General features: G+C 38.7%; 1 protein-coding gene across 1 annotated transcript; it reads right to left on the bottom strand.

The window, feature by feature from the left end:
• Positions 1-228: 228 nt before the first annotated feature.
• Positions 229-27,973, bottom strand: LOC126821088 (metalloprotease mig-17). Its single transcript, XM_050549398.2, has 13 exons — positions 27,831-27,973; positions 22,025-22,185; positions 17,037-17,085; positions 15,895-16,073; positions 15,166-15,243; positions 12,701-12,858; positions 12,099-12,136; positions 10,242-10,356; positions 6,484-6,639; positions 5,525-5,663; positions 4,394-4,516; positions 3,609-3,813; positions 229-3,188 (listed from the first exon to the last, which is right to left on the bottom strand). The coding sequence occupies exons 1-13, from the start codon at positions 27,892-27,894 to the stop codon at positions 3,067-3,069; spliced, it is 1,587 nt and encodes a 528-aa protein (XP_050405355.1). The 5' UTR covers positions 27,895-27,973; the 3' UTR covers positions 229-3,066.

The following is a 27,973-nucleotide window of genomic DNA, read 5'->3' as shown; positions in this document are numbered from 1 at the left end:
CATGCGTTCTTGTACGTGTACATGGAACGTACAATTCCCTTCCCACCTGAACGTCTAGACACTGTTACTTGCTTGGTTCTGCACAAATGGCACGGGAAAACCACACCGGAAAATCTCGGTCAAGATTAGGATGTAACCCCAACGCCCCCGGTTCGTGAGCCAGCGTGGCTTAGTCAGGTAGTCTTACACGTAAAGCCGACGAATGTCGTGTAACATAACATCTTATAGGCTTCTTAAAGAAACAATTTATTACAAAATCCACTAAAAATAACGTTTACAAATTATTGATACCAATCTTACATAAATAAACAAACTGTTTTATATACAAATAAAAAATAAACAATAATCTCTACATGTAAACAGCATGCAATGTGCTTTTTTAAAATTATGCTTAAAATTTATATTTTTGACAGGATAATAGAAACTAGTTTTAACATCGATGTCAAGGTATTGTTACATATCAAGTGCGATTCATCATTGTTGTCAATTGAATGCAATTCGACTTTAATCTCACTGATATTTCCTTCAGTCGTTTAGGTCCAGAAATATTTTGCCGTACCCAGTGATATTTCATTCGATTGATACCTGTAGTAGGAATCGGGCTTAAGAAGTATCAACCCAAATCTTTTAACGGTGAAAATCGACTAGACTGACGAGTACTCCCGATTGTCATGAACTAAATGACCAACATTTTATGTAAAATTTATCCATTAGTTTCAGGTATAAAGTTAAAAACTTCGAAGATAGAAATCAGCATAATGTACCCTATGTATGATCGTGATCGCCGAGTTTTTATTAAGATAATTAGTAGCGGCTTAAAATGGGACACGAAATTTTCATCTATTGTGACAAATAAAGGATATTTTTGTGGCGAAGACGATAATGATTTTAATATAAGATATATTTATGTAGTATCTGGACTAGAATACACTCCTCATACATTACCGACAACCTCATATAATAGTTAATGTACCTATAGATTCTCCTCTAATTACACCTATACTATACTTACATTAAGTGAAGATTCTGATATATATCAGTATATTTAAGTTTTATTCACACAAAACCCGTATATCACTTGATTTTATACAATATAACCACATTATCATCCGACAGTCTACATAACTCTATTTATTATCTTAATTAACATAAGTTTACTTATTGCCCCGTCTACAGTTGAGATCAACTATATATAACTATATCCTCGTTCGACACAGAAAGACATAGAAAATGGGTTTAACGTCCACTCGACACAAACTAGGTCATTCCGGGACTAGCACACGGTTCAATTTTATTTCAATTATTCGCTTGCCCATAAGGGTCTTTAGCAGTGGGAGGAAACCCGCGAGGTTGGACAAGGGATCATATACTTTGTCACGTGCAAGCGGGGAATCAAAAACACGCCACTTGACTCATTCGGTCCCCCCCCCCCCCTCCCACTTTCACTCGACACAGAACTTTAGCAATAGTTGTTAATTTTAAAAACCCAAATTCTCCCAGTTAAAACATGCTATATTATGGTCATCTACAAAATTGAATCTACTACAAACCGCCACATTACTTAGATATAAATATTGCAAACTCTTTATTCTTAAACCGGTAGGCCACCAAAGCAACGTTTGTTTAACAGTAAGAGACGTGATAGAGAGATAAAATAGATAATATATTAAATGATTAGTATGATTTAAAGGTTGATTAACGGCAACAAATTGTTCTGGCGTTCGTAATTGCCGCTTTAGCGTCTATACCTGGTCGGTATGAGTAGTTCTTGAGATCTCCCCGCAGAAACAGATCTGAGACGAAGGACGGAGCTCGTTTCTATACCCCTCCCTTTACATCCGTTCGGGGTGGGATAATAACCGTGACTAAGCAGAAGGGGGTAGGTGGAAATGCCACTCCCCAAACATAGTCTTCTCATCACATTGCACACCCAGAAATAATAAAAAATTTACAAAGTTTTATGTTGAGAGAGATGCTAAACCACACAACATCCAATTCCTATAATAATGACAAACACACATAAAAACTATTTATAAAAAAACCCCACAATACTATAGCTTAAATAATGACACGTACTAAAAATACAACATGGTAAAAAAATTAAATCTATTTTAAAAAAATTGACAACTTATTTTTTGATTAAAATAATACAACAATAAATAATACTGACACAATATGGACACCTTGGTTTATTTTACACTTTATACAAATTGGAATGTTTAAATATCTCCATATTTTTATAATGTTATTACGTCATATCAATCTGGGTCATAAAAACCCCATTACAATTCAACTTAAGAATTAATCAACTTTGTAATTCATGCTATGTCTAAAATACAGTAAATTCTGAATACCATCAACCTGGGTCATAAAAAATCATTGTAATTCAACTTTGTAATTCATGGTATGTCTAAAATACAGTAAATTCCTAATACCATATCGAAAGCCAGCAATCAGTGGTGGTTTCTTTGAAGAAAACTTAAGTTGAACAAAAAGTGTTAATTTAATCTGAAGTGTTCGTATATTTGTAGAACGACATCGTACTGCATCAAAGATGTGTAGGTGTTTAGATGCCACCAAATTAGAGAGATTACTCTTTTTAAAGTTTATGTTAAAGGCGAAAGTACACGTCAGTAACCAGATGTACTTTCGGTGCTTCCGTTAAATCGCCCGTTACCCTTAAATGAGTCAATATAATGTAATCAATGAGACACATAAGTTTTAAAAACGTCATAGGTTTTGTACCTTTAAAGTAATTAATCAGGTATACACGGTATGAATATCATAGGAATATATCTAAGATATTGCACATTTCCCACTCGGTCATCTCCACCAAACATAATACACCTTTCTACCCACTTTTCTTTCATTAATGTCGGCCATTTCCATCTGACGATTTCCCGGCATTTCAAAATGGCCGCTCTGTCTATATTTACGGTGGTCTAACGGTGTGGTGTTTATATCACCTTTACCGACGATATCCGGTTACTGTTTTCAAAATGATTTTGGATAATTTTAAGAGTTTAAGATATCGTTTTTTTTTAATCCAGGATGTTTTCACCATCCTTACCGCCGTCGGCTGAAACACGTATTACAGCAGTATTCATTTAGTTGACGTCTGCGACAGGCACGTGGATTTATACTCAATAAACCACTACAATAAGTCTCGTTTTTATCTTTACAGTTTTCTGGAAAAGAGAAAAAAAATAATATATTATCAAATAACGAAAAACGGGTACAGCGCGGCTTCTCCTATCCAGTGATGCAGGACGGAGGGCCTGTCGAATAACAACGTCTAGTCGTTCGGATGGGGCTAGAAATCGTGGCGTGCACGTAAAAGACCCCTCAGCAGAAACGACATCGTCCGGACAGAATTTCTCTTATAGCACACGGCATGGCATATATTCGTCCTCATCAACCCGGTTGCTGCAGGAAAGATGGACGTTAAACTCCCATTTCATTTCTTTTAAACCTGGTTTATGAATTCTTAAATACATCGTTATAAAAGAAACAAGATTTGGTTCGTTTCTTCTATGAGTTCTGTGTAATGCGTATCTCTTACACTACACGACACTAGTTACTGTATGTTTACTGTTATTTGTACTTACCGGGTTTTTTTCTTTGAGATCGTGCCCTTGCTCGTGATCTGGGTCTAGCTAGACGCCCTCTAGCGGGTGATAATCTATGTATTTTATTATTTAAATTAGTTCTTGTCTTATACGGTGAATTATTTAACGATATGGAGTTAGATATGGATGGTTTAAATAAAACAGCACTGTTAGGGTGTCGTACACATTCGCCTAGATGACATGTCTGAAAAACAGAGTGAGAACATTGATAATCAAAGAATTTCAGAGGGTTTGTTTTGTAACACATTATGGACAATCTCTCTCTCTCTCTCTCTCTCTCTCTCTCTCTCTCTCTCTTTCTCGCTCTTTCTCTCTCGCTCTTTTTAAAGGGGAGGGGAGACTGTCATCTTTTCCGAAATAGGTTTTGTTTTGTAATACATTATGGACAATCTCTCTCTCTTTCTCTCTTTTAAAGGGGAGGGGGGGGGGCTGTCATCTTTTCAGAAATAGGAGCCAGGGGAGCGGAGGGGGCCCACTGAAGCCCAAGCGTATGGATTTAGCGTTGCATTTATAAAAAAAGCGTGTAAGAATTTTATTTGGCACAAAATTGGGGCGGTGGCCTTTGTACCTCTGCACCACTCATTAATCCGAGCTTTTACCAGAGCAACGGGGTTACGTCAATGTGTGGTCTTCGAAAACACTAACCGTCAGATGATCACAAATGAAAACAATTGAATATTAAAGAACCTCATATTAAAGAAGTAGGATTTAACACCCTACTGCTTCGACTGGGCTAATTAAGACGTTAATATTAAAGAACGTACCCGGCTTCTGCCACATTTAGTACCAGGTAAAGCTGTAAGATAGGAATGGGTTCGGCATGTTCTAGGATTGATAGGATCTTTACACCATAGTTGACCACACATATACGATTTCATTTTACCTTTCTGAAACAATAAATTCAACAATTAATAATATAAAAACCCATACAACAGAATGAAAGCTTCTGATAAAACTAGATAAGTTGGTTTGATGGTTTTCGTAGCTGTACAAATTTTAGAAAATGGCTCTCGAATTCCTTTGAATTTAGATGTGAACAGGGGGCTTTGGTTTTTCTGCACTTCATCCGATTCACTGGGAGGAGGGGGGGGGGGGCACGGTGACTCAGTCGGTAGGTCGCTGGTTCTGATGACAAAGAAAGTTCCTAGGAAATTTTCAGTGTTTTTCCCTAACTTTTAACACACTCTTATTCTTCACCGACGAGTTTAATGAAGATGGGCATAATCCATGCAATGTGCTATGAGGGGAATTTTGACCTAGAAAGTGCTGTTTCAGCGTACTGTTCATTGATATTCTAATCAGTCAAGGCTTCTTTAACGTGCACACCAACGAATTTATGGGCAGACCCGAACGACTAGACACCTTTTCCTTGTCAGAACTCCATCCTGCACCACTAACAAATGGAAACCAGACTGTAAAATACCTAGAAAGTTTCTCGGCAAACACCGGGATCGAACAAGGGACCTTATGATCATTTACATTGTCTTTACTGAGTCTCCGTGGCTCTCATAACATGCTGATAATCCTGATTGGTCGAGGGGAGTTGGATGGCCGAATGGTTAGCACGTGCGCGCTGTATCATAAGGTATGTCAATGGGTCAACTAGTGTGGTTTCGATTCCCCGGTTGTACGTGACAAGGAGTAGGGTCGCTCGTCCAACCGCGTCGGTTTTCTCCGGGTCCTCCGGTTTCCTCCCACTTCTAAAGACCCCTACGCGCAAGCAAATTATTGAAATAAAATTGAACCATGTGTTAGTCCCGAAATGACCTAGTTTGTGTCGAGTGGACATTAAACCCCATCTCTCTCTCTGATTTGCCAGTGGTGTGTTGATTGACATAACGATGTTGATCTAGAACAGCACAACCTGCTACAAAACATATACTAACTCTACTTACGTTACAAAACCCGGATTTCTTCCCAAATATAAGTCTACACTGGACAGAAGCAGAATAGATTTGACCAGGTGGTCGCCTCTCTAGATTATATTGGTAATGTACAACAGGTCTATCTTGAACACATTTACCCAGATCTGTCCTGAAATCACCCATAAATCATCTCTTTATTATCGTGCCATGCCTCATTATACTCTCGTTAACCCTATCAGTTCTATAGAATGTAATTGACCGGGAATTCCTACATGACCTACAAGTTGGTGTAAGGCTACATTATACCCTAATTATTAAGTAGTTCGTACACAACGCTTGAGATACCTGAAGGTTTGATGAGGATGCTCGGATTTATTTATTACATGTCGCTGATAAATCTTCTAGTAAGACATTATAGACCACATAAAAATAATCTCTGTTCCATGTTACAGACCGTGAGTGCTTGTTGCGTCCGGGGTGGTACCGCCATGTGCATACCCAAAAATGGACAATATAACAGTACTAATTAAGTTTATTTAAACTTTTAAACACAAATCAGTGTTTTCGTGGAAAAATAAAATTGGGTTAGGCGTCTAGTATCCTTCTACTGTTACAAAATTGCTTCCAAAAATGTTACGTCCCGAGCGGGGAGGACCGCCCTCACACCGTCTTATTTTCAACTTTAAAGACATGACTGTTTATTCTCTAGAATTAATGGTCCACCTGGCGGCAATCTGATTAAAATACAGATCTATATTTCGTTTCGTTTAATTATACTTTCGATGGCCTCAACAAAGACAATTAAAACGAAATTTTGAACTATAAAAAAAACGAAACGAAATAGGATCTGTGTTTTAATCAGACTGACCTGGCGGGAATATTTGGGATAAACACATTAATTAAGAGCAACAAAGCCAGGATTCATATATCTTCAATGGAACTCCGTGTAAATTATTATTTTGCAGGAACTTTGTTGGCATCCCCCTTACCTTAGCAATGCTTTCATCTGACGCACAGAACAGTGTGAGAAGGTAAAGGCGTTTTTAAGTTTATTCTTATCATTGGTATTCTGTGGTGCCATGACGTAATTTCCGTCTGGTGGACAATCAGAACTTATACCTTCTCCATCATGCTGGGCTCCCAGACTGAAAAACAACCAAAAATCATTTTCACAAAAAGACTATTTGAAATGCGGGGTTCGGTTCTGTTGGTCTTTACTTGGTCGGATAGTACGGAAAAAAATTTGAAAGAAAGGGCTGGAACGGCACGACTCAACACACCACCCCACTATTTGACGATAGAAATATCAATTAGTCTCAAAATGGCCTGACTTTTTGTTCATTTCCCTTCCTAATTGTGTTAACTCGAAATAGCATATTTCTTAAAAACCAAGCCCAGGCTTGCCATGCATGAAGATTTAAATGAAAGGCCAATATCATTTGTAACAAACCTTGAACCACCCATCACTATCTGAGGAGAAAAAAAATCCAGGAACTAGGCAATCGCGAGAACAAAATTTACCGTTAGAAATAAATCAGTTTTTAAAGATTATATTACGATGTACGTGCTTATGATGGCCTCTTGAACCCACGTTCGTCATAAATCAGAGATTACACAGCAATATAAAGAAAACAGGGTTCAGTCTCGAATGGGATGTATCATGGGGAATATCAAAAATAATTGCTGATAATTCAAAACCGTTTTAAATCTGCTAGTTGGATAAGGTGAAGGGACCAGCGATACTGCCTCTAGTCGCAGTTATTAAAACAAAAACATCTTTGAAGACAGATTCGGCTGCATCTCGACAGTCAAGCTATCAAAAGTTCAAAACCTTAGGGAGGATGTCTGCAGAAATTGCACTCAGCAGCTACTTGACCGAATAGTTAGGTCGTAATGGTAGACGTTTGAAGAGGGTTTGGTGAAGACGGCCATGTTTATTGTGTTAAAAGTACACTGAATTCACACCGTATACCGACTATCTAGTAAACCGATCTAACAAGTGCCAGGCGGCAATGTGATTCCAATTTTCCCGCGTCTTTGTTGTAGCAGATTTAATTGGAACCACTCGACATCAATTGTCGCACTGATTTCACAACCCTTCGTTTTATTTCATGTGGAAATGTCATTAATTAACGACATCGTAGCAACCGACGTTCAAATTTGGGTTTAATTTTCCAAGGGAAAGGAAACGAAAGTTTAAACAAACAAAAATCATCCTGACCGTACACCAACAAGATGTCCGCGACATACTGACGTCATCTCAGACGCACCGACGAAGGTCATTTAAATTAGCATGTGTTTGGCAATGTTCTTATCAAATGATGTATATATAGGCCTCGATATCGTATTGTTATTAAAACAACACTTTCTCTTTGCCCCTAGGCCTCGACCAAAATAAAGTCTGATCAAATTAATCTAGATATGTAGGCTATAAACTTAGGAAGCCATGTTAGCAACAGTTCCCATGGATACAACCAATACTGTTTATGTGTTTAGGGAAACCGAGCCAATTCTATGTTCCATGTTTTCAACAATTAGTTCGTGATTTCGGCATTAAACAGTGTTAGAGATCGTGACATTGCGACTGGCCAGCTGGGGCAATATGGCGGCGCTCCATGAAAAAGCTCACGGATTCGAGAATTACTAATATCTAAATATAAACAGTCTGGATGTCAGAGTAACCTCGTCTGTCGTACGATAGACACGTGTTATAATGTTTATCACTGGAAACACAGGTAAAATACAATTGGTTTCAGATATCGTTGTTATTGTATACATACTTAAAGCCGCGCCCTATGGACCATAGGAAACCGGGGACGGAAAATCGTGCTTATAAAACAATAATAAAGTTTTGATATGAAACCGCCTTCTGTATGATTCAGCAACTTAAATCAAACTTATTGAGTGTTTCCAGATCTACTAGAGGTGGTCCGTGTCATTTTGGAGGCAGAAGTTTTAGTGTGGTTTTTTCCCACCTACCAAAGAATCTTTAAAATAAACGTTGGTGTGTACGTAAAAGAACCCTTAACAATTAGAATTCGATAAAGAATAGGCAAGAACGCTGCTGTCAGAGAAAAATATCTCCTAAAGCCCATCTTCATTTAGGGAAATGTAGGGCGTCAAACCCCATTCCATTTCACTCAAAAATTCCCTTCTAACTCGGCGTTCGGTTCTTGTCGAATGTACGGTAAAAATACAAGTTTTCGAAATGAAAATAGCCAGCAAATCACTTTACGGCATCAAATTCTGTACATGCAAAAAACAAAAAAGTTTTAAGCTTGCAAGTTCCACCAAATGTGAGAAGTAGAAAATATAACGTCAAAACTTGACCGATTACGCAATTACCGCAACTCATATAGTTACCGTAAAACTTGAAACAACACAGTATAATTTGTAAGTTTTTGTATCAATCGAAACGACTAGACATACCTTCCCTGTCGTTTTCATAAGGGACCCTGCCCCCAATCCTCCTGACAATTCTAAATTATGAACCACCCTACATCGAGATTCCAACCTAGGATATTCTAATTTCGAGTGCGCTCTTAACTCCCGTGCCCATATTCTAAACTACAGACAACAGGTTGCTATCATGACGAAGTTTGGCATACCAAGAAACATACTTGACTTCAATCATGATAGGGTAATGCCAAACTAGTTTGATCTGAGAGTTATAGAACACCCACTTAGACATTCTAACTCCATTACACTACACGGTATATTTTATATAACCAAATAATAGTTTCACACGGGTAGGTAGAATGAAGGGAGTGAAAGCCCCCTTATCACCCCTCGTTCTCCTTTAAAGACCGCTCAATCCGTCAGAAGACACTGATCCGTCATTAGAGGAGTTTTGTTATCCCGGAAACCGATCCCCTAAAGGAACATCATTCCAAAAATGACTCAATTCCGTTCAATATTTACAATGATATGATGATATACTGTTTTCCACCGAACATACAGTCTACCATGAGGGAACTTTTACCCGGACAACGGCACTACGGCCTACTCCTATCTCAAATCACAACGGTCAAGGGTTCTTTTACGTGTACACAGGACTTCGGTTTTTCGTCCCATCCGAATGGCTATACCTGCACCACGCCGAGAAATCCCGATGAACTTTCTTGGCCAAGGCCGGGATCTAACACGGGACCTCCAGGTTAGCGAACCAAAGTGTTACTCACTGAGCCACCACGACCCGCTTTGAATTTGGAGGGGGGGGGGTTGGATGGCTGAATGGTTAGCATGGTTGGCGTGGTTTCGATTCCCCGGTTGTACGTGACAAGGATTAGGGTCGCCTGTACAACCTTGTGGGTTTTCTCCGGGTCCTCCGGTTTCCTCCCACTGCTAAATACCCCTACGCGCAAGCGAATTATGGAAATAAGATTGAACCATATGTTAGTCCCGAAATGACCTAGTTTGTGTCGAGTGGACGTTAAACCCCATTTCTCTCTCTCTCTTTTTCTCTCTCTCTCTCTCTCTCTCTTGAATTAGGAGAACGAAACATTCACATTCCACCACCCCCATTCATATTCCCAGTTTCAGATGATGACGCAACACGGCGGTCAGTAATTCTGCCTCTCTCTTTCTATATTCTATATTTATTCCTTGACCTTTTACGTCAGACGGTCATCACGTGCTGGTGATCAGATCGGCTCGGCTCAGCATGTTTCATATTGTAAACTTTAACTTCGTGTCTGCTCCGACATTGTTTTTATATTTTTATTCTCTAGACAGACAAAACACTTACCTGTGACCCAATTCGTGGGTAGCGACCTTGACACACTGAAAGTCTCCCAAGTCAGCCACAATGGAAGAACTACTGCCTTCGTCTGTCTTACAAATCGAGTCAACAAACGCCATACCTAAAACAAAACAGCACCAACTTTAATAATCATTTTATTTTTATGCCCGTCAATCAGTCGACCGTTGTAGTCGAGCTCTAAGGGCAATGGAGCCTCGGTTAAAATGCCCCGGGTTCGACTCCCTGCTTAGACCAAAAAGAAACTTTAGTGCCTGTTCCCTCTTGTTAGACGTAGAGAGAAATGGGGTTTAACGTACACATGACACAAACTAGGTCATTTCGGGACTAACATATGGTTCAATTTTTATTTCAATAATTCGCTTCCGCATAGGGGTCTTTAGCAGTGGGAGGAAACCCACGAGGTTGGACAGGCGATCCTACTCATTGTCACGTACAAGAGGAGAATCGATACCACGACACTTTACTCAATGACAGACCATCTGATAGTGATACGCGTTAACCACCACCCCACCCCCTCCCACGCGGGTTCGAATAACAGAGTGGGTCGGAAGAATCCTTGTTAAGGGTAGCACATGTGGGACTGACAAGGAAAGTGTTACCCACTAGTTTGGATCGTATGAAAAAACATATATTTATACAATCGGTAAGAGAACTAACTTTAGAGTTAATATTCGACGACGAGTTGAGGAACATGTTGCTATCCTTGACCAGATTATCATGACAATGAGTGATGTTTGGATGCCTATAAACGAGTCACCAATCGGTGTATTGTTGTTGGGCTCGATACTCAACTACGCCCGTAACACGGAAGACCAATGTTGGCCATCAATAATATATTTACTTTATATATAAGAGACTGCTCATGTCCGTGGATATGGCTAGAAAACGAAGTAGGGGCGATGATATATACAAAGTAATGCATTCCAGTGGTTAATAAAGTGTTCTTTGACTAATCGTGACTTCGCTCCTTATTCATCCATCCCAACCATGCAGTTAAGAATAACCACCGAACCACGTGCTATAAAATTCTGACTTCCAAGGTCAAAGGAATTGTCGCCATGGGTTTTTGTATCTCAGGAATTTGGACCTTTTGAAAATTGTTATGAAATAGATTAACGCCCACGACTCCCGAACACTAGTGAGTGAGTTGACTGCCCCATCGGTGCATATATATTAACCTACAAAATATACCTGCCATTACGCGCATATTTTCCATTAACGTTGATTGCAATTACCTCAATTACCTATACATCTACGTATTATATATATCTTACACAACTGTACTCTATAGCCCTCCCAAATCCCCCCATCTTCTAATGACGTAATCAGTACTAAGCGAGGACCTTTTAATTGAAATTTGTTCTTTTTTCTATTAACTTTCTTGAACTCTTTCCAAGAAAATTACGCTGTAAGGAATACGTTTTTAACCCCTTCTATAATACCCATCCTCGTGAGTTAAGATCCGTAGTAATTACTAGTCATGAAGTACTAGTTAGCAATTCGCTCTATTAACGAGTGTCGTACCTGAAGAAGATTATGCTTACTCGTTCACACAACTCCGCCACAAAGGTACGCTACTGGCTTGTGATCTTTGGGACCGACATGTCTGAAGCCCGGATCCAAAATCCCGCTTTAACTGGCAATAATTAGCGACGGTTATCTTAATTAACACAACTTCAATAGCAAAGATTATTTCCTGGCCGTACGACGATGATGTTAGTAACAGATTGTGTTTCATCAGTACTTAAGTAATAAAAGATGAAACTGTTGGTACTTGCAGAGATTAATGGCTGAACTTGACTTAAAGATTTAAAGTAGAGATAGAAATACTATATTACTTACCACCCACTTCTACATTGCCACGATTTATCAACAGATATCTGGAGAAAAAGATACAAATTTAAAAAAAAAAAAAATGAAAAGTACAACCCGCTGACCAGGACAAAAATCGTGTGGCCGAATTTGGGAAATATAGCATGTAGACCGCCTCAGATGGAAAAACCCATTTGAAAAGAAATTTTAATGACATGGGTTTTAATGTCCTACTTTTCTGCACCAACTGAGCTCATGAAAGACGGCTATTTGAAAAGATGTACCAGGATTTTTTGACTGATCGGGCTGCGGTATTTCTTCAGATTCTTCTTGGAATTCTCCGGTATATCTATTAGACCACTAGTAATGTGCTGCCAGGACTTTAGTTGTTAGTCCCATCTGAATAACTAGACCCCCTTTAGAGACTGGGATAGGAGTTTGGAGAGTTATCACGGTGCTTCGTGTTTCAACCTTGGGCATTTTAGACTGCGGTGTTATCCCCGGATCAATAATAGGTGGGCTGGTGTAGGTATATATATATATATCAATATACCCAATGATTTAAAAATCGAAAACATCGATTGTAATCGATTATTGTTTAAGTTTTTTTAAATTTCAATTATATTCAATACCTGGTAAAGACGATGGCGTGATCGTATTTAGGTAAATCTTCTTGGGTTTTCAACCATTTCTGGAAACTTCTGAGAGCAACGTTGGCATCGACTCGTCCAATGGTTCCACTTTTACCCCATTCTACTACATATTCTAACCAGGCCGAATCTTGCCGAGACTGAAATTATCATAGGAAATACCAATATAGGTTACTGACCTTTTGGCTTTTGAACTTATACTATTATATATACCATAGACAGACAGCCAGACACGGTCATATTTTAATATTATAATATTAGACAGCCGAAGCGCGGGAAAACAGACAGAATGAGCAGGTTGTAATATAAAAACAGCTAAAGATGTTATCTTTCTTTCGGTCAGCTACGGTTAGGTTGTTGGAGGTGGTCGAGGGCGGGAAGAAATGAGATTCAACGTACGTGTACATTCAAGACGAACTAGGTCATTTCGGCACTAACATAGGGCACATCTTTATTTCAATAATTCGCTTGCACGTAGGGGTCTTTAGCAATAGGAGAAAACCGGAGGACCCGGAGAATATCCTGGAGGTTAGACAGGTAAGAGATCCCACTCCTTGTCACTGAATCTGGGATTGAAACCAAGTCGTTTTATTCAATCAAAAACTTGAGTTTTACACATTTATTTGTTGACGGGCAGATATAACATTTCTTTCTATAACACCTGATATTATTGTAATATTATTTTTATTCAGGGGCTGTTTTACTAATTTATAATTTTGTATTTATGGTACTCTTGTCTTATTAAAGAATCATACTCTGGTTTTGAAAGTTCTGCGCGACTTAAGTGCTGACGATTTCTGTTTATAGTAATCATCTTCGTCCGTAAAACCTGAATTCTATTGATGAAATTAAGATGTGAAAATATTTCTGAGTGGGGTTTATGACCGTCCTGTTTTAAAGTACCCAACGCCCATATACAAGACATCTGGATATAGCAGAATACAACCAATCGGACATCTGTCTTTAGTTTAAAAAAATCCAAACAATTGGCTGTCTCATTGCTACTTTTGACCCTTTTGTCTACCGGAAGTCAAAATCACGTCTTTGCCCACAGCGTTAATCGTTGCCCTGTTAATTCGCTGTTTGATTTGGTTTTCAAATTCTTCTTGACCTCGTGTTACACGTACTTTAGTTGGAAATTGGAATGTTCTTAAAATAAGCGTCTGGTTATAATTTCTAAATTAGCAAATTGTAGTCCTACATACAGCAGTAGGTCAAGGGTTGAATTAGTTAATAGATAAATGATTGATAATATCTCTAATCACCCTGGCTGTCTTTAAGAAGAAGCTGTTTTACACAGTTATCTTAATTTTAAAATAATGACGAGTGTCTGCTGCTGGATGGTCTAGATTCCCTAAGATCAAGGGCAGATAATTCTCAACTATATTACAGAACGTGACCTTCAAGATGTTGAGTAGTTGTTTATTAGTTCAGCTTTAAATCATTCAATATGATAAATCAAGATTAGATTTTAAACATTCAGATTAGGATGTGAAGTGTTAAATGCTATATATACATATATAGTTTCACCCATGCGTTCGTTGACAATGGTGGTGTTTTCAGAAACAAGTTTATGATTCATTTTTTATTCTGCAACCATGGATCCCCATTTTTAGTAGGTCAAATCTCAATCTGATTAAGATTTTTATACTTTCAATGGCCTCTACTATATGAAGATCTGACCAGTTGTAGTGGGAGGCAGCGTCAGAGGTCATACGAGCAGCTTTTGACCCTATGACGTCAGACATTGGATTAAACAATCAGCGTTGGTGTTTCTAGTAGGATACCCACAGTTACGTGCATCGCACGCCAACAGACCGTTTCATTGGTTAATCTATCACATCAACCAGAACGCGGGTTATATGGCAACTCTACCAGATCCTAGTGTTGTAAAGTTAAGTAAAACGAAATTTTGAACGATAAAAAACGAAACGAAATAGGATCTGTGTTTTAATCAGATTGGCCATATCTTTTTACCAATTTTCAATCAAGATTAACAACACTAACATCTACTAGTTCGAGATAGAGCATTATGCGCTTTGTACCCTGTTGTGCTTCTCCCCCAACTCACTTTGTTCATTAGTCTACAAGGTAAAAATCTAGGCTAAAAATTTTTACCACAGAACAATTTCTAATATTCCAAATCGCTTCCTTTGATGGTTAGGCCTACAATCAAGAAAATGACACAATAGCATTGGCCATAAAAGATGATCAACAAATAGGGATGTTTTTATTGTCAGAAGAAATACATGCGAGGAATGCATAATGGCCCATCATATTCCTGTATTAATGACGTTCGTTTTCCCATCAAGGTGGAACGTTTACAGCTGCATGGTGTGTATTACATCACTTCCTTAGTGATGATAGCCTTTCTCGACCAGGCTGATACTTCCCTTTAGTTTTTATAAGAACATTTCCGGTTGGCTTTTAAAAAAAAACGAGCATACCTTAGCTATATGGATTCCAGATATTTTAGCCGTGATTGATATTTCATGATCTGTAATAGTTTGGAATCTTTGGTCCACCTGCAGATATAAATAAATTTGAGATGGTATATGTGAGTAAAATATGTGAATGTTCTTTTTTTAGAGAAACACTTTATGAAGAGAGAAAGTCTATATATAAAACATCTGCCGACAACTATATTAAATATTTCTCTTACGTCAATAATCTCAGATACAACAATTACATTGTAAGGTCACCATTGTCAATGTCAAGTATCATTTACATCAAGAACAACACTTTTACAAAAGATCAAAGCCTCGATGTTTTCAGAATTATGAAGGTGCGCGCTTCTGAAATCCAAGTACAAGCCATGTTTACCTTTCTAGAACACGTGGTGACAGTTCTCATGCCAAACGCTCTAACCGGGATAATGAAGTTGGGCAATTCGTTAACAGCGGCGTTTCCGTCTAGTCTGGTGGTTCTTTTACGTGCACATCAACATATGCACGGGTGAATAATAGTTTTTGTACTATCCGAACAACTAGACATCCATCGATAATTCTGGAAACTCCTGAGGAAAGTGTGGCCATATTATTTCTGGGTTTTTCGTTCGAACTCATTCGCTCACTGTGAAACGTCAGCATGTTTATTATCTGTACGAACTGATAGATTAAACACAATCAATACAGATTCATCCCAAACTTTTACAATTTATGATAATCAAAACCTACCATAGCAAACACCATTCCATAATATCTTCTTATTCTGGCAAGAGCCACACGTTCCTTGTTACGACTTTTCTTCATATAATGTCTATATATGGAGTTGTCTACAACTACCAGAACTTCTATCTTAGCATCGATCCGATTGGTATATGATCGTTTCTGTAAATGATGCACTGCTGTTTCAACTGAAAAAATACATCAGAGAAAAAAGTTAATCAAGGTCTTTGTATAATAGAATTACAAGGTACGAAATGGTGATAAATAAATTAATGTCAGTATAGATACGAAATGGCAATTAGTTAATCAATGTCTTTATAGTTATGAAATGGTGATTAGTTAATCAATGTCTTCATAGTTACGAAATAGTAGTACGTTATTCGAGGTCTTTATATAATAGAAATACAAGAAACGAAATAGTGAATCAAGGTCTTTATATAATAGAAATACAAGGAACGAAATAGTGATAAGTTAATCAAGGTTTTTATATAATAGAAATACAGGGAAGGAAATAATGATAAGTTAATCAAGGTCTTTGTAGGATAGAAATACAGGGTATGAAATGGTGACTTGTTAATCAATGTCTTTATAGCCATGAAATAGTGATAAGTTATTCAAGGTCTTTATATAATAGAAATACAAGGAACGAAAGGTCTTTATATAATAGAAACGTAAGGAACGAAACAGTGATTGAAGTTTACTCCACACAAACTATAGGTTATTTCGGAACAAGCATAAGATCATTTCAATAATTCAAAGCATGTTCTGGTTAGGAGAATCCTACAAGTACCACCTGTAAGCAACTGGGCGATCCATAAACCATCTTTGAAAAGAGAAGACGGGTTGGGTGATCTAGTGGTTTAACGTGTGTGTGTGAAATCATAGGGTCTCTCATTGCGTCAAGTGGTGTGGTTTCGAACCCCGGCTTGTACGTGACAAGGAGTAGGGTTGCCTGTCCAACCTCGTAGATTTTCTCCAGGTCATTCGGTTGCCTCCCACTGCTAAAGACCCCTACGCGTATGTGAAATATTGAAATTAAATTGAACCATATTTTAGGCACAGAATGACCTAGTTTGTGTCGCGTTGACGTTACCCCCGCCCCCTCTCTCTCTCCCCCTTGAAAAGAGTAGACAAAGTATTATTTAACTTACCATCTGTATTAAATAGGTCAGATAATATATCTGAGTCATTTTCATCTTCCTGAAAATAATACAACTCAAATATATACTCTTGTTCGTTGGATATTTACATAATATTTGTTTTAGTTTTTCCAAAGAAATATTTCCAAACAGTTATTTTCCCAGTTTATACTTTACCATTTGGGCCAATTTTAGTCTTAATAAAACCGTCAAGCTTTACTGAAGCCATCATTTTTTTTAAAAATCTTAAAGCGGCATTATGGACGATTAGATAAAGATCTGACAGTTTTCGCTATAACAGTTAAAAAATAGATTATGTAATGGGAATATGCTGAAAATTTCAGTCAAAATACTTCACTCGGAGTGGAGAAATCTTCATCTTAATAACGCTGAAGCCTCGATTGTCATTGTTACAGTTGTTACGATAATAAACCAAGTCTCGATTATCGATTTTACGGTTAATAATAGACGGTCGTTAAACCGCAGATCGGATTCAAATCTGTTGAAAATCGGACCCATCAGATGGCACTGAGAGTTGATTATGGTCTTCTTATGTTAATGAATGTTTAATTAATAGTTTATATAACATTTAAGGCCTAAAGAAAGGCCTAACGAAAGACCCGCAATAGGCAGTTTTAGCCCTTGCATAATGTATGTTTAATCAAGGCATGAAATGTGTTTTTCGGTCGTTAAATCGAGACTAAAATCATTTTCACTGGCCTGTTTGTACAGTGCGGGCCCGTAACTAAATTGTCGACCATAAAAACAATAGATATATATCGTCCGTTAATTTTACAGCACCCCCGAAAACACTCCCCCCCCCCCCCCCCTCGTACAGTGGAATGTCTTTGCGAAGGTATCACAGCTCTGGCGATGTAATTTCTACAACACTTCACATTGTAGAACAGAATTTTCTTTAAACTAGAGATTGTTCGCATCCGTATGTAAAACGAACATGTCATCGATTCATGTATATCTATGACGTCATCCCACACATCCGTGTTCCACGAGACAGGGCGGGCCAACTCTTAAGTGGCTTTGCGGCATTCATTTACAAGATATCATATAGCTAACCTGATGAATATGTTCATAAATCTAAATAGCAGAAGTAAGTTTTATATAGAAGAGAATCCAACACCCAAGTTTAATATGAAACCAATTGCTAAAATCAACACCTGTAATTGATTACATGTTGAATTCTGGGTAATTAAATTATTCAAGTCTTACCAAATTACTGGAATTCTATATAACACGTTTAATATTATCCGACTTATTTATTTAAATAATGTACGCCTGGAATTAAGTTCAAAGAAAAACAATATCGGGCCAACCCTACAGATATGGCGCGGAAACGCCTTTCATTAGCAAAAATCTTCAGGAGGGCGGTTAATCACATTCCACGTCTGTCATGATAATGACGTCATATTCAACCTCGCTGTCAAGACAATTTCTCTAATTCCTGTTTTAACGATTTATTAATGATAGGTAGATTGTTTGTTAGTCTTAGATAATGGCTGTCCTAATGAGCTTACGGTACCGTGTTAATACGAGTAAATGGTAGCTCAAGAACAGTTACAATGTGTTCAAGTCTGTTGTGAGTAGGCCCAGTGTTTGAGTGGTAGCCTACCATCAAAGAAACTTAAAGCAGGCATCCCAAATATAGCACACGTTAGTGGGGAATAAAACTAGCGTACATAAAGATTCTTAGAAGACTGTATCCGGGTCACGATTTGACAACGGCTTAATATTTCTAGCTGGAACTGCCATACACGGTAAATAGGCCATTTCTTTACACTTTTCATTCCACCATTGATAGGCCCTACCAATGACTACCCTGTAAAGTTTAGGGCCTCGCCTTTAATTAGTTGATTGGTATCATCAAGGAACTGTAAACCGTTCTCTAGTAGCAGACGTTAAACATGATGAAAGACAAGTTTATTTACTGGTTATAAAGATAAGATTGTCCTTGAGATATTGGCGGGAAATAGACATCTTATCTCCTTGATTATTTAACGTTGCAGACGCTTTATTTCACGTCTAAGCGTATTAATACGATGTAAATGAGTTCCAGTGTGTAATATAAGCGGATTGATATTTGCCATGTGTCTGATTAGATGATATTATGACAGATTTGTGCAAACACCATTTATTAAGATCTAAACACTTCTACTATAACTATTATACCGCAGACACTACTAGTCATGGTCGTCCTACATTACGTCATCACCTATAAATATCTCTAAATTTAATTAGATGCACGCGGTAGCCTTATATATGTGACCTAAACTGCTAACTCAGCACTATATACTTTTTAACCTACTACTGCCCGGACTAAAATATATTACTAAGCACTGGTAGAATTTAAGTACTTTCTATGGCACCTGCTATAACCTTTATTTTCCGATTTCGATCTCTTATTCGTCAAATCCACTCAGCTATTGTTCTTATTCGTACAAATTTCGAACGTTTATTTAAATAATACGAAAACTGTGATAATTTTAATCTTCAAAAAAATATCATTGATACTATCCTCCCAGTTATTTCGAAAATGGCACCTCCCAGACAACAACGCGTTCCTATCATATCGCCTTTCATTCAATTTTAATATGTAAAGTGATTCGGGCGTTAATTTCAAATTCGTAATTTGGGTTTCAGTGGGATTAAGTAATAGATCTGGAAAAAACATAATGACATGCTGACCGTTGTGGGGCAGTGTTATAACCAGGGTACTTACAAGCCTATGTGGCGCCCCAGGGCAAAAGTTTAAGTGACGCTCCCACCCCCATGCATACCATAACTGCTTTGTTGCCTGCGCCCAGTTGAATATTTATGATTACAGAAACATTAAAATACATTTTTTTATATACTTTTATCATCTAAAAACTATTTATTAAATCAGGGCCGTATCTAGCGGGGTGCAGGGGGTACATTGCACCCCCAGATAAATAAGGCGCCCCGAGAAATTGCGCCCCCACCCCATCCAAAAAAACAAAAATTATTTGACAATCTTTCAATTATAAAATAATACACTTGATTATGATCACACAGTGATGCCCTTAAGGCACTGATCAGTCGATCGGTTTTAAGGGCGCCCACACGCCAATGGGTTCGTTTGCCCTGATTGAAACTTTCTTATATCACATACGTGGGGGCTATTGCGCCCCACTACTCTGCTGCACCCCACTTTTAAAATCCTACATACGGCCCTGTATTAAATCAACTTATATGTAAAATTGTTACGTTGATTTGTCCTTCAACCCTCCATTTGATCAAAACGCCCTATAATATATCTTGAAAAAATCATATTTCAACCCTTTCTATTTTCTGAAATATGAACTGGTTTACACAGATTTAGGGGACGTGGGAGGTCGGTGATCTCAGCTTCCAAGGAGGCTAGTCTATAAATATTCAAAGGGCCAGATTTGTCGCCCCCGGGCATATGACCATCCACCCCAGCCTTCCCCATGTGAGGACCCGGCTAACTTTAATTAGCACCAGATAATTAATCTGTGTGGCCCAAATCTCGGACTATTACTGATGTTATCGTTGTAAACATTAAACTTCGTCTTATCATAAACCAATACGTGCTGATTGCATGCAAGCAAAAAACAGAACAGGCTAATCTGGCATCTACGATAGCATCGACATTTTGGAATGGATGACGGTATCGACATTTTAATACACGTTCTGCCATATTGTCTATGAAAACATGTGAAAACAACAGGAGGTTGTTGATAGTTCAGTTACGTAATGTGGTGGGAGGAGAGTTATAAATATTGTCGGCTATATCACCCGGTATGGCAGCGGACATTAAACCCCTGTCAATAAGTTATAAAAGACGTCTGCGGTTTCACGTTTTATAGTTTTAGTGCAGAAAAAGTAAACGTCATAAATTTATAAAACACCGTGCATCGTTTACAAGTTGTTTGTCTTAGATGTCCAGTCGTTTCAATACCTTCCTTTGTCGTGTTCATTTACGGCTTATCCACATCAATCCGGATGTAGGTCGTCCGCTTCCACATAAGGTAATATCGGAAGCAAATATTTCCTAAGAAACTTGTCTGGGGAGTCAGTCGTGTTTCAGTGGCTAGTCCCCTGAGCTCCGACAGCAACAAGATATATCTCCAAACCAAATTTCAGAATATGATGAACTGATTGTTCTATCTCCTCCTATTTAAGGCCATGAAACATATCCTCTTTCCAAGAAATCCGCCACTAATTCTTAAACAGGCATTATGCAAGAGCTTAATCTGGCTATTGTAGGTCTTACTTTAGGCCTTAAATGTTATATAAACTATTAATTAGACATTTATTAACATGGAAAGACCGTAATCAACCATGAATACTATCTGATGGGTCCGATTTTCAATAGATTTAAATCCGATCTGCGGTTTAACGGGATAATCGAGACTTTGTTTATTATCGTAACAACGATAACAATGACAATCGAATCTACAGTGTTTTTGAAATGAGGATTTCTCGACTCAGAGTGACGTAATTTGACTGAAATTGTCAGCATATTCCATTTACATTATCTATTTTGTAACTATTATAGCGAGAACTGTCAGCTCTTTATCTAATCTTCCATAATGACGCTTCAAGTAATTGCTTTATCTATGGCCATACTATTGCGTTTTCTGTGAAATGCACAACTTATGTCAGACTAAATGTTATGTTATTTGAGTAAAGTCAGACCAATGATAGTTATACTACAAAGTTCCCTTTGATTTCAGACCTGAAACTTTGAACCCCATTTTCTAGGAAACGACTTTAGTTGACATCGAGCAGTCTGATTCTCAGGTAGCTAATTCTGCAAACCTATAACGAAAATTTGGGGCAGCTTTTCAGGACAGAAAGGCCGGTATCCAATTTAGGTAACGCCATTATTTTATCCAGAAGATGTAGGCTACACATGAGGGATAAATCGCCCCAAACAAATAACAAAACCCAACAAAATTTTTAGGGAATGGAGGAAAGCTAAAATTACACAAAGAACTCACCATTTCATCTAGGAAGTTTTGTGATTGAGATTCATTTTCCATGAGATCATCTGATGTTAGTCCTCTATAACGAGGAACGAGATCATTTGGTTGTATGGTATCATCTTGGTAATAAGCGTCCTTGGTTACCACACTATTAAAATCTGGTTGAACATTGTAAACTGTAAAAATAAACAAACTAAAAGTTAATTTTGGCAGACGATCTGACGGCTTCATCTAATTTCTAACGTAAAGGAGCGTCAAGGTTTTCCACTCGTTTTCAACATAGACATACGAGAACAGTTAATTTCGAGAGGACATTAAAATATATGGCCGAGTCTATAATGAATTTTTCCAGAATATCACATTTTTGTCAAGACTATGACACCCTAGCGTTAGAGCAGCCCACTGCGCCCCAAATTTCAACATCAGGGCAGTCGAGTGTAGCCACCATCCCCGATAAACGATATTCACAAATATAGCTCGAAAATGAGATATTTTGTCCAAAAACGTGACTATGGAACTTTTCGGAGGGTTAAAACCTTCCCCAACCCCACATGATACCCCCATGTTTTTTTTATATAAAGTCTATCGCCGTGCCCGTGGGAATAAATTAAAAGTTAACATGATGATAAAGTTGTTTTCCAGGACGTAAATAATCATATTTAATTGAATATTGTATGCAAGAACACGAATCACTACTCTAGACACGAACATGTCTCCGTTGTGTCCATCGCCGTAAGTGACGGTAGTTCGCTCGTGTTCGTGACAAAGCACGGTCACCTGCCTTACCTCGTGGATTTTATCCGGCACTTCCGGTTCCCCACCCCTGTTATAGATCATTGCCCCCAGGACTGTGTTTGATGCCAGTGATCCGTTTTATACTAACCATTTATATGAATGTTGAAATACCCTACGGAGCCACGGTGGCTCAGTGAGTAACTCGCTAACCTGGTGGGCTCAAATAGTTCTTCGGAATTTTCCGGCGTGGTTTCCAAATGAAAGTGGTGCAGTATGCAGGGACTGACAAGGAACAGTGTCTAGTCGTTCGGATGGGACAAAAATCTGAGGTCCCGTGTACACAATAACACACCGAGTGCACGTAAATGCTCCCTTAGCAATTGGAATTCGAAATAAGAGTAGGGGGTAGAGCCACTGTCCTGGAAAAATTTTCCCTCATAGCACGCTGTATGGCGCATGCCCATCTTCATTAACCCAATCGGTGCCGATAAGTAGGACGTTAAAAACTTATCTCTTTTTGAAAGATTTAAGACAAATGTTACACGAGAAAGTGTCGGATCAATAGATATAACTTCCAACGATAAAGAATTTGTAATTATTAAATATGACACTGTGAAGATGCACCAACCCACGGTTTACTATAGGAAGTTGATATCAGTAATTAATAGTGGTATTGGGGGAATCATGGTAAAGTAATAAAGAATCGTCTTTGGGAGGGTGGGTTAACCTTCCCCTCTGATCGATGTTCGACATTAGTATAGTTGACACAGTTTGTTGACTCCCATGTCAATGATTATGGTATGTCTTGTATGAACGTGACTTGGACTAATTGTACTAAGTACATGTAGATATTAATTAATATGCTGGTAATCAGCTGATCTATACAAGGTGACATACATAATTATATAAATAGGGTCTATACCACACAAAGTACAACCAAATTATCTCTACCACCGCTACTTCCGGTCCCCTACCATACAGCGGAGACTATGCAACTTGACGTAGTAGATTGGGTATTTGTCAAATAAATTAAGAATGGTACCAAGTGTGCTAAAACAAGTAAGAGTACCATATATCGTGCACGACACCCACTTTATACACGTGACAGGAACATAATCTCGCGCGTCACCGGGACAAGTTTCCAAAATAGTATTTAAGGCTATAGAACGATAAAGTAAAAGAATTAGGGTTAGGGTTAGCGTTAGCTTTGTTTACATCTCGTGATGTAGTTGGCCTTGATTTTAGACTTAACCCTATAGAACCATGGCGCTGAAAGAAGGAGAAGGTATTGCACGCTGAACAGTCTAGAACAACCTAGCCCGTGGTTTCGAGTGATCTTTGTCAAGTTGCTTTCATAAACGGCTGACTCCGGTCACTAACAATCTGTCCACAAGAAGAAAGAAGAGAACGTGAACGACGATTACGTCCAGTAAGGCGTTAGCACAATCTGATTAAAACCACGGATGCAATTTCGTTTCGTTGTTTATACTTCAAAATTTCGTTTTACTTGGTTTTAATACACTAGTGGAGGCCATCGAATGTATAAAAAAACGAAACGAAATAAAGATCTGTATTTTAATCAGATTGGTGTTAGTATCACGTGAGGAAATCTAAAGACTTTTATGTATGGCTGACAGAGAAGCAACCTGCTCAATATATCAAATATCTAAGAAATTGTATCGTTATGCATGGATCCAACCAGACCCAAAATGTAAAACAGAAGCAAAGCAATATGCTTGGCAATCGACACACAACATCCATGTTTCAAGCACTTTAGTAGATAGAACTGTCAATTTGGTTGGACCAGAGCTTTATCTATCTGAGCCACAGGTATCATGTAAAGTATTAACAGGTATAAAACAGGTATGCTATACCTGCTGAGCCAGACTATAATCATAGGTAGCTAGATAGATAGAGGAAGTTAAAGATCGTTTTAATAATAAATCAGCATGGTTTGTATTATTGTTCAAGTGATCACCAAGATCGGATATCAACACCTTTAACTCTCTCTACATCTGCACGTCTGCTACCAGAAGATTTTGTCTATATTATACGGTGGGAGTTAATTTACTATAGGATGAGAAGCCTCGCCATGTGAGGGGGTAGTTATGGGGGTTATCACGGCAATCTGTTACCACTATAACACTCGGGGTGGTCTATCAATATAGTATAGAACACTGCTGTATAGTATATAGAGCTAATTATGGTCAATGGCTGCCAATGTATTAGTATATATATACACTGTACCAACTAACATTTAAACTGGTCAATCAAATGAATGTGGTCAATATGTGAATTATATCAACTCGTATTAAATCGACATCACGTTTATTAGAGACAGGAAAAGTCAAAGGTCACAGAGCCCCCGATTAAAGGAAACGGTCTATAAAATGGTAATATCTTAAGAAGACCTCCATGTCAGAACGTCATTGGCTCGGTTTTTCCCACGCTTTGGCGACAATATCCTAATAAAAATTTTAAATTTAGCTAAATTCCATTATCCAATAATTACACTTCTACCAAGTATAGTGACGAATGCTTATTTCGAACCGGGGGTCACGGTGGCTAAATGAGTAAGACGCTGGCTCGCTAGCTTGGAGGTCGGGTGTTCGATGCCTGCATTGGCTGGGAAAGTTTATCTAGATTTTCCGGCGTTGTTCCCACTTGTCAGTGATGCAGGACGGAGGGCCTGACAAGGACATCATTGGTCAAAAAACCGAGGTCCCGTGTACACATTGGCGTGCACGTAAAAGATACCTAATGACAGTTGGAATTCGATATAAGAGTGGGCCGTAGTGCCGCTGTCCGGGCAAAATTTCCCTCATAGCCCACTGTATGGCGTATGCCCGTCGTCATTAGCCCAGTTTGGAGCAGAACAGTAGGACGTTAAACCCCATTTCATTTCATTTCATTTATTTCAAACCACCTTATATCACTTCTTCAAGACACTAACGATGTTAATAATATATGTGGTGCTTTATATTGCTACTTTTAAACAAGGTTCAAGAGATGTTAGATGATATACATGTGAAAGGGATTGAATAGATTTACAGCATCATGCATATTTTATCTGTGGTCACGTATGGGATGCTTGGGCTGAGAGTTTTGTCAAGGATTACTTGCACAACGGTGGACCGCGGTTTATCATCGGAACGAGTTATCGGCCCAGTCGACGATACCCTTAACACGTGGGACATGAAAAATCCAAGGTTCGAACACGGTACATGCTAGTCGAATGCTCTGGCCGCTCGACTACTACGGTTCCTGGCCACTCGACTACCACGGTCCCTTACTGTTCGACTAGTCCCTGATCTTTCGACTACCTTTCGACTACCGCAGTCCCTGACCTTTCGACTACCGCACTTCCTGGCCACTCGACTACCATCCACTCTTCTTCAATCGAGAAGGCTTATATGATTTTCAAGCGGTTAACGCAGTAAGGAGTGGCGTGGCTTCTGAGTCAAAATAGCGAATAGCGATATGTAATGACGGGTGTCATGTACAAGACAGACTATGCTTCGCATTTCGCACGTACACGGAGAAGTTTGCATCGCTAACAATTTGTATCGCAGAGATTAAAATATCGTTTTCAATATAATTTTAAGAAACCTGTAAAGAACACTCTTTTCTCAAGTTAAACTTTGTATGGGTACCTTAGGTTATACGTCTAGTTTTCTAGCCACAATACAATAAACTCACTATACAGCGTTAAGTCTAGTTCCATAGCCACAATATCATGATATACAACAGTCCTCACATAATCTCATGGTAGACACAATAAAATTCATACAACACGTGTTTTATATATTACACAGTCTGCACTACTGTTAAAAGAGAGAGAAAGAGAGAGAGAGAGAGAGAGAGAGGTGGGTTTTAACGTTCCTTCGACACAAACTAGGTCATTTCGGGACTAACACGTGGTTCAATTATATTTCAGTATATTTCGCTTGCGCGTAGGGGTCTTTAGCAGTGGGAGGAAATCGGAGGACCCGGAGAAAACCCACGAGGTTTGACAGGCGACCCTACTCCTTGTCACGTACAAACGGGAATTCGAAATCACGCCAGCTGACTCAATGACAGACCTTATGATACAGCACGCACGTGCTAACCATTCGGCTATCCACCCCCCACTACTGTTAAGTTTCACGGAAGTCGTGGTGTGTCGGCGTGAAACCTGTCGATCCCTGGTTCGATACCACTCCTTGGCCAGGCAGTTTCGCCGTGACAATAAAATGGTTTTGAATGTTCTATTGTTCTGCTCCGACTGGGCCAATGAAGACGGGTGAATGGCGATGGCGCAGTAACCGGCTTTGATCCCGGCTTTGGCCGATAAAGTTCTTCGGGATTTTCCAGTCTGGTTTCCGTTTGTCAGAGGTGCAGGACAAAAGGACTGGGTCAGTCAAGGAAACGCATCTAGTTGTTCGGATGGGATAAAAACCCGATGCCCCATGCATACCACTGGCAGGACGTTAAAGATCCCCTGATAGTTGGGATCTGAAAAAAGAGTAGACCGTAGCGACTACGTCAGATTTCCCGGTGTGCCCCCCCCCCCCCGTCAGTGGTGTAGAACGGGGGCCTGGCAAGGGACAACGTATAGTCGTTCGGATTGGTGTGTATGTAAAAGAACCCTTGACAGTTGGAATTCGATATAAGATTAGGTCGTACTGCCACTGTCCGGGCAAAATTTCCCTCATAGCACACTGCATGACGTATGTCCGCCTTCATTATAGCCCAGTAGGAGCAGAGCAGTAGAACGCTAAACCCCAGTTCATTTCATTTTGCCTCCGTCAGGGCAAATATTCTCTCGTAGCACACTGTCTTCGTTAAACTGTTTGATTCTGAAACTATTGTAATTGTTAAACCTAATTTCTTAAGCGTCAGCTTGGTGAAATATTAAACTTCAATCAGTATTAATTAAGTTCTTAAGTAAATGAATACATGACAGATACTAACCGTAGAATAGTCTATTATACTAACATTAGCGTTCAAAATGAGAGAACCAACATATGAAAAAATGAGGTGTATATATATACGGCCGTAAGTCTAACAGAAAAAATATATAAAATAAATATAAGATTTGGCTTACCTTGTGTGAATAAACTTGTTACTGGAATGATATAAAATATACACAGAGATAACACTGACTTCATATTGTATACTAGTATATAGTAGTATAAGTATATATATGAGTATGTATAACGCGGACCTCCACTAAAACCCGTCCTTTTC

The sequence above is a fragment of the Patella vulgata genome, chromosome 5 (assembly GCF_932274485.2).
Source record: "Patella vulgata chromosome 5, xgPatVulg1.2, whole genome shotgun sequence".
Taxonomy (NCBI): Eukaryota; Metazoa; Mollusca; class Gastropoda; family Patellidae; genus Patella; species Patella vulgata.
This window is presented reverse-complemented; position numbering and strand designations above follow the sequence as displayed.

Bases quoted from the DNA above. Each gene is read 5' to 3' on its own strand.
- LOC126821088 (XM_050549398.2), bottom strand. From the start codon at position 27,894: ATGAAGTCAGTGTTATCTCTGTGTATATTTTATATCATTCCAGTAACA. The intron at 12,137-12,700 runs GTATTGAATATA...CTTTTTCTCCAG, and splicing joins CACGCCATCGTCTTTACCAG to ATATCTGTTGATAAATCGTG. The intron at 10,357-12,098 runs GTAAGTAATATA...GTTTTGTTTTAG, and splicing joins TGGCAATGTAGAAGTGGGTG to GTATGGCGTTTGTTGACTCG.